General features: G+C 44.8%; 1 protein-coding gene across 1 annotated transcript; it reads right to left on the bottom strand.

The window, feature by feature from the left end:
• Window positions 1-245: 245 nt before the first annotated feature.
• Window positions 246-4,563, bottom strand: LOC102822800 (zinc finger protein 337-like). Its single transcript, XM_006874866.1, has 4 exons — window positions 4,491-4,563; window positions 1,773-2,674; window positions 1,535-1,694; window positions 246-1,366 (listed from the first exon to the last, which is right to left on the bottom strand). Exons 1-4 carry the CDS (start codon window positions 4,561-4,563, stop codon window positions 246-248), a joined length of 2,256 nt encoding a protein of 751 aa, XP_006874928.1.
• Window positions 4,564-8,278: the final 3,715 nt, after the last annotated feature.

Raw genomic sequence — 8,278 nt, forward strand, 5'->3', positions numbered from 1 at the left:
CACAGACCTGCCCACACAGCTTTTCTGAGTGTGTACTCTGGTTTAAGAGGATGTATAACTTCTTGTTAACATACCTCACATTCTCCCTGCCCACATAAAGCTTCTCCCCCACAAAAAGCTGTTCTCTGATGTATGATGAAGTATGCTTTTTACCCAAATTCATGCCCATCTTCTTGCACTCACAGAGTTCTTATTCTGTGTTCTCAACTGTATGAAGAGGCGTGATTTACAAGTGAAAACCTTGATCACACTCGCTGCAAACACTGGGCTTCTCTTGAATGTGTCCAATGATGTCTAATGAGGCTTTGCTTATAGCTAAAGCCTCGCCCACACTCCTTGCACACATGTGGCTTCTCCCCTGAGTGTGTCCCCAAGTGGAGGAGGAGGCCTGACTTCTGGCTAAAGCCTCGGCCACACTCCAGGCACACATAAGGTTTCTCACCTGTGTGCATACCCTGGTGTCTCATGAGATTTGACTTTCGGTTAAAACCTCGGCCACACTCCTGGCACACATGCGGCTTCTCCCCCGAGTGTGTCCTCTGGTGCATAAGGAGGCTTGATTCTCGGTCAAAGCCTCGCCCACACTCACGGCATATGTAAGGCTTCTCCCAGGAGTGTATCCTCCAGTGCAGAAAGAGGATTGCTCTTCGGGTAAAACCTTGGCCACACTCGCTGCAAACATAAGGCTTCTCATTGGAATGTGTCTTTTGGTGTCTGACGAGGCCTGACTTCTGGCTAAAGCCTCGCCCACACTCCTTGCACACATATGGTCTCTCCCCTGAGTGTGTCCTCTGGTGTATTAGGAGGCTGGATTCCCGGTTAAAACCTTGTCCACACTCCAGACACTTGTAAGGCTTCTCATGTGAGTGTGTCCTCTGGTGTCTGAGGAGATTTGATTTGCGGTTAAAACCTCGTCCGCAATCCTTGCACGCATGTGGCTTCTCCCCCGAGTGTGTCCCCTGGTGGAGGAGGAGGCTGGATTCTCGGTTAAAGCCTCGCCCACACTCCAAGCATACGTAAGGTTTCTCACTTGAGTGTATCCTCTGGTGTCTGATGAGATTTGATTTGCGGTTAAATCCTCGCCCGCAATCCTTGCACACATGTGGCTTCTCCCCTGAGTGTGTCCGCCAGTGCATGAGAAGGACTGATTTTCGGGTAAAGCCTCGGCTACACACACTGCAGACATAGGATTTCTCATCAGAGCGTGTCCTCTGGTGTCTGATGAGGTCCGACTTCTGTCTAAAGCCTCGGCCACACTTGCTGCAGACATAGGGCTTCTCCCCAGAGTGAGCCCACTGATGTCTAATGAGACTTTGCTTATACGTAAAGCCTCGGCCACACTCCTTGCATACATGTGGCTTCTCCCCTGAGTGTGCCCTCTGGTGCATTAGGAGAGCTGATTTCCGGATAAAGCCTCGCCCACACACACTGCAAATGTAAGACTTCTCATCTGAGTGTGTCTTCTGATGTTTGATAAGGTCTGATGTCTGGCTAAAGCCTCGCCCACACTCAGAGAGCGTGTAAGCCTTCTCACCTGAGTGTGTCCTCTGGTGTATGATACAGGATGACTTATCCCGAAAACCTCGGCCACACTCGTTGCAAACATAGGGCTTCTCCCCTGAGTGAGTCCACTCATGTCTAATAAGGCTTTGCTTATACGTAAAGCCACGCCCACACTGCTTACACACATGTGCCTTCTCCTCCGAGTGTGTCCCCTGGTGGAGGAGGAGGCCCGACTTCTGCCTAAAGCCTCGCCCACACTCCAGGCACACGTAAGGTTTCTCACCTGAGTGTGTGCTCTGGTGTCTGAGGAGATTCGACTTGCGGTTAAAGCCTCGCCCACACTCCTTACACACATGTGGCTTCTCCCCTGAGTGTGTCCTCTGGTGCATGAGAAGAACTGAATTCTGAGTAAAGCCTCGCCCACACTCCTTGCACACATATGGTTTCTCCCCAGAGTGTGCCCTTTGATGTATAAGGAGACGTGATTTCCGGTTAAAGCGTCGGCCACATTCACTGCAAACATAAGACTTCTTATCTGAATGTATCTTCTGATGTCTGATGAGGTCTGACTTCTGTCTGAAGCCTCGCCTATGTGTTAGACGTGCATAAGGCATCTCACCTGAGTGTTTCCTCAGGTGTCTGATGAAATCTGACTTGTGGCTAAAGCCTCGCCTACACTCACTACAAACATAGGGCTTCTCCCAGAAGAGGGACCTCTGGGTTGTAAAGAAGTTTGGTTTCAGCCCACAGTCTGATCCATCCTCTCCATAGCTGACTACTCCAAATCCTGAGGTTGCTAATTCCTCAGAGTTCCCCCTTGGGGCTGAGCTGGGCTCTAGTCCTCCCACTGTGCTGCCTCCTCTAGGGCTTGCTGACTGACTTTGGGCAGAGCCGGAGAGTGTCCTCCAGGGCTCTCTGTCCCCTGTACTCCCACACGAGGGTTTGGAGACATCTTCTGTCTCTTGACCTTCTGTGTTTTCACTCCAGCAGCTTGGCTCCCAATCCTGCTGCTCCGGCTGCTTCTGATGCCATGGGTTGGAATCCCCTGGATGGAAGTGGTTGTCTGCACAGTAGTCTGGGAAGATCTGAATCATGTGCTGGCTGAGAAACTGCTGACAGGGGAACCCCAGAAGGCAGGAGGAACTGGGGTAGATTTCTGGCTTTGATTCAGCTGCAAAGAGAAAGTTTTCCATTAGAGTAACCACAGTGGGGCTGCCTGGGCTGTTCTGCCTTCTCTTAGGACAGACAGTATCTCCTTGTTGGAGCTCCTGGGTGGCACAGTGAAACAGTAGACTACTAGCTGAAAGGTTGGTGGACTGGAAGACAAGCCTGGTGATCTGCCCTTAAAAACCTTTGGAGTTCTATTCTATACACACAGGGTCATCGTGAGTTAGAATCAATGTGATGGCAACCCACAACAATATTGTGGCCATGCTCATAATTGACAATAACATACAACAGAGTTTGCTCCCCAACAATAAATCATTTATATAATGGCATTTTCACAAATTACATTTTCTATTGCAATCCAGAAGAAGTCTGGTTGCACAGTGGCTAAAGTGATTTGCTGTCAAGCAAAATGCTAGTAGTTTGAACCCATTAACTACTCCATGGGAGGAAGATGTAGCAGTCTGCTTCTATAGAGATTTAGAGCTGTGGAAATCCTATGGGACAGTTCTACTCTCTCCTATAAACTGCTGTGGGTTGAAATCGACTTGCTTGGCAGTGGATTTGGTGCTGCAATCCAGATCATCCATACCCAAAACCTTCCCATATGTCAGCTAGACTAGGAGCTTTACAATTAAACACCAGAAACTTGTTTCTGGCTTGTAAACCGCTTCTATTATAGTTAGCCTTTTCCTTCTACTAAAACCCTCTAAGCTATTGTTGTTAAGTGGTTCTGATTCATAGTGACACTGTATAGGGTTTCTGAAGAGCAACAGGTGACTTTGAACTGCCGACCTGTAGATCACAGTCCAATGCTTATCTTACAGTGCCACACCAGAACTTCCTCTAAGCTATAAACACATTCATATATATTGTCATTAACACTTTGCTTGTAGCATTTCTGTTTGCAAACAATTCCCTTCACCCACGATGTTTTCTATAAGTAAGTACACAATGCTAATTTTTTTACAGATCTACCAAAATGTAAAAAAAAAAAAAAAAGAAAATCAGCATGTCAGCACTTAATAAATATCCCATAGGGGAAGAGTGGTTAGTAAGCAAACAGGTAAGAGAAATGTTATTTGCATAAATGTACAGTATTTAGAAATGACAGTTTCTATGACCTATATGGAAATCTCCTTTATGACTTCTTATTATAAACAGGGAGTCCTGGTGTGGCGCTGTAGGCTAATGCATCAGACTGCAAAGTCATTTGAACTGCAAAGTCAGTGGTTCAAGCTCACCAGCTGATCCCTGGAAATCCTATACAGGGTTAGAATCAACTCAATGGCACTTAACAACAACAACATTATAAACAAGGACTAATAGACATAAAAAGGCACTCAGTCTGGTGGTCTTACATATGTAGAAGACAAGTCTGTGTAAAATGGCATAACAGAAGAGTCTAACCTGTTCAATTTAAGGGGATATAATGATCAGGGTTACAATTAGACCCAGTTGATTACCATAGTTAGAGGTCAGATATTCTCCAACCTTTTTACCAACTCTGACATCAATTGTAGCCCCCCACGGCACTCTGCGTCCCTTCTGGGTTTGACAATCCACTGTAATACTGATGGATAATACTACGAGTTAAGTGCTTTATTAAAGAACAGGCTACAACTCCGGATTAGGATCAGGACACATGGAGACCACCTCTCCTTTCTTCAGTTCAGAAGAGCTCTCTCAGGCCTTCTCTCAGGTCTCTTCTTGGCCCCTTCAGGGTAGGCCCTTCTGATCCACCTCTCAGGACAAGATCCTCTCAGACCCCTCAGGAAAGGTTCCTTGTGACCCCCTCAGGACACGCTCCCCTCCCAGACCTGTCGCTGCTTGCTCGGTCACTGTGCCACTTCTAGGTCTCTCGCTGTCTTCAGTGTTATAGCCCTTGACCATGTTAAAGCTCTTTTAGGAGGTTCCTTGCCATCTGTCTCTCTCTGCTTCTTCTCACTTCTCTTTTCCTTTTTCTTCCTGCTGCTTCCTTTCTGAAAAAAACCCTCTGGGGTTGACTGCTTATATATACAAACCCCAAATTTCAAGGCAATGCCCTCCCTCCAGGGCCATGAACTGACCAATCCCCTCTCTGCAGGTCGCAGACACTTCATTTCCATAGATTGATTAATCTCTACCAGGTGCATACCAATCACAGGGTGGACTATAGCCCAAGACCAAAAAACAGAAGTGTCAAAATCAAGTTGTTCACAGCTTATCTGGGAAATGAAGCAAATCCTGTGGAGTAGAAAACTAGGACAAAGGTAACTAACTCCTCAGGGATTAAGAAGAAAATTGTTCAAGCTGTGTTTTCAAAGCAGCAAAGAAAAAGGCCACAAAAAGGAACGCATCTCACTCAGCACAGTATGCATCAATGGTTCAAGAGATTGTGTATGAAATGAATCTTCAGAACAGATTGCTCTCTCCTAAGTAAATACTTATCCACCATTTGTATTTATTCACATTTTGTGATCTTTGGTTTTGTTTTTGACAGTCTGTGAGCACTTTGGTTGCTTGGACTGGGAATGCTGTGCTGACAAAACCTGCTCAGCTCCAGGAGTTTGGCAGTCCTGCCACAGGCCAGTATCTCAGCAGAAATCAGACTCCGGTTGCTCTAAAGGAGTGCACCCTGAGTTTATGTAATTCCTCAGGTTCTCTAAGAAACCTAACTCTAGTTTGTTTCTATTTCTGGCCAGTCATCATCTGAGACACCAAGTGGTAACTCGAGAGATTTGTGACCTGCACTTTCAGTCTTGAATTTTTGACAATCTGTGATTTCAGTAGAATGACTCTCTTTTGTGTCATTACAGTTAACACCCGCTACAGGAACTCATACGACTCCACAGCATACCACTGCAGGAACTCATGTGAACTCACTGTATTTCTAATCCCTTATAAGTAAAAGTGCCATTTCACTCAAGAGAATTGAGAATTACCAAAGCCACTTTGGGGATCTTAACCTTACATCATGCCCCCTACTCCTTAATCTTTCTAAAAAACAAAACTGTATTTCTTTACATTAGCCTCAGCACAATCACCACAATCAGAACATTTAATAACAGAATGTTGTTGCTCACCCACGTGTGAAAGCAGAATAGCTGTGTAGTCTTTATGGGAGCAGATTACAAACTTTTTTCCTCCCCAGAGCCATCTGGTTGGTTCAAACTGCTGATCAACCACTGCACCATTAGGGCTCCTCAATGGCTAAAGACTGTTCTATTTATACAGAACTTACTCAGATGTTACCTGGTATGTGTTGTATGTGTGTATATGTCTGTCTGTGTGTGTGTGTGTATATATATATATGTGTGTGTATATATATATATACAAATATTTGTAACTCCTGAGTCTATTCTGACACCTCCATTTCCAATCCAGTACTAGGTTCTCTACAGTCTCCCCCTTTTCCATATTTGTATTTCCCTTCTTTAATAATGAGAACACTGGCTCCCAACATCAATATTTTTATTCATTGACTTAATCTTAAAATTCAAAGAAACTCATTTCAGAATAGTTGACTCATACCCTTACCAAAAAAGATAAACAAAACATAGTTCAAGATTTTGTATTTGTACAGTTTTTTTTGTGTGTGTTTGTTGTTTGCCAATGGACAAGGAGATGAGCAACTTTTTCTGTACAGGATCAAATTGTAAATATTTTTAGCTCTGAGCCAACACAATCTGTTCCAACTACTTAGCTCTGTTATAACAGAATGAAAGTAGCCACACACATACACAGGTTGCTGTGTTCTAATACTTTATGTACTAAAATAAGTGGCAGGTCAGATTTGGCTTTGGGCTCTAATTTACCAACTCCTGTTTTAGACTGAATTTATGGTCAACGTTCTCTGTTCAAAGGTTAATTGCCCCCCTTGTTCACAGTGGCTCACATTTTATTCGTGTAAAATACAGTTAGATTTGTCTCCCCAATCTACCAGGAAGACTCCTGGCCAAAGGAGGTTCTCAGCTTTCTCTTGCTCCGTGGGTGAGGGAGCCTGGCTGCACCAAGTGCCTGGAGGTACCGGCTCCACCCCAACAAGCCTCCTGCTCAAAGCAACTCAGCTTTCTCAATCCAGGAAGACCACCACAGCTTCTCCCACCAGGTTCCGGGATCTGCTGCCTCTGTTTTTCTGCAGTTGCTTCTCACTGCCTCAAGTGTGACAGCTCTGTCTCCTGGGCCTAGGAGGTTCTCAGTGATCCTGGGTCCAAAAGATATATACTCTGCTCCTAGCTCTTCTGTTTTGGTGGTAGTCAAGACCCACCTCGCCAACTCTGCTAGCTTGCTCTCTTTTTATCTAGTGTAAGGTAAGAGATGTGACTGAAATAAGGGTGTGACTTGAATAAGCATGCTAACTTGAGTCACCTTACTCCTGCCTCATAAACATAATGGACAGCTCACTCCCAAATGGGACTATAACCACAGGCATAGAGCCTAGGACTTACAACATATCACAAAACAGAGGACAATGACATCATTACATAATGTTACCACTGAAAATCATGGCCCAGCCAGACTGACACAAAACCTTAGCTAGTACATATTCTATACACCCAATTTGCATTAGCAGCAAGCTGTCCAATCACCTGGGTAGACAACAAGCACCTGATTTGCCAGTCCCACCCAATCATTCTGTGGAAGTCACAGAGACTATGGCTGAAAGAGCCATATGAAGTAACCCCAGTGCACTGCAACTGTGGTTTAATTTTTCACATTTACATCTCTGGTCATTTGAAATTGTTCAGTACTATATTTTTCTAAATAGATACCTAGTTGTCCAACATCATTTATTAAAATGTCTATGTTTATCCAACTGATTTGAGATATCACCTTTATCAGTACGCTGGACTGCAAGGTCAGCTTGAGCCACTAGACCAGTGGTTCAAACCCACCATCCACTCCTTAGAAACCCTATACAAGGTAGCGCACTATGAGTCAGACTCAAAGGCATTTAACAACAAAAACAAAAAAACTATATATGTATTTGTTTGATTTCCTGACTTCCTTTCTTATTCCACTTGTATATAAGTCTATTCATAATAGTATCACACAGTTTTAATTCTAAAGGTTTCATGTTGTTGTTAAGTGCTATTGAGCCGGTTCTGACTCACAGCGGTTCATAGGATTTCTAAGACTATAAATCTTTGCAGGAGCTGCAAACCTCAACTTTCTCCTGTGGGGACGCTGGTGGGTTCCAACTGCTGACCTTGTGGTTCATAGTCCAATGCTTATCTTACAGATCCACCGTGCTCCCATAGCATGTTTTAATGGTAAGGTTAGTATAGGGAGTGTGGTGGCTCCATATGATAAGTATTGAATTTCCAACCACAAGTTCGGCAGTTTGAGACCACCAGCCGCTCCATGGGAGAAAAATGAAGCTTTCTGCTCCTGCAAAGATGTACAGTCCCAGAAACCCAATACAGGGTCACTATGAATGAGAAGGAGTCCTGTTGTGCGCTGTGGGTCCTGGCATGGCGCTGTGGGTTAATGTGCTGGACTGCAAGATCAGTTTGAACGGCAAGGTCGGCAGCTCAAGCATACCAGCAGCTCTTTGGAAACCCTCTACAGGGTCGCTATGAGTTGGAACCGACTTGATGGGACTTAACAACAACAAATGAGTGAA

The sequence above is a fragment of the Chrysochloris asiatica genome, unplaced genomic scaffold (assembly GCF_000296735.1).
Source record: "Chrysochloris asiatica unplaced genomic scaffold, ChrAsi1.0 scaffold00304, whole genome shotgun sequence".
NCBI classification, from domain to species: domain Eukaryota; kingdom Metazoa; phylum Chordata; class Mammalia; order Afrosoricida; family Chrysochloridae; genus Chrysochloris; species Chrysochloris asiatica.

Bases quoted from the DNA above. Each gene is read 5' to 3' on its own strand.
- LOC102822800 (XM_006874866.1), bottom strand. From the start codon at position 4,563: ATGGTCAAGGGCTATAACACTGAAGACAGCGAGAGACCTAGAAGTGGC. The intron at 2,675-4,490 runs GTCTGGGAGGGG...TTCTCTTTGCAG, and splicing joins GACCGAGCAAGCAGCGACAG to CTGAATCAAAGCCAGAAATC. The intron at 1,695-1,772 runs GTGTGCCTGGAG...TCGGAGGAGAAG, and splicing joins ACTCAGGTGAGAAACCTTAC to GCACATGTGTGTAAGCAGTG.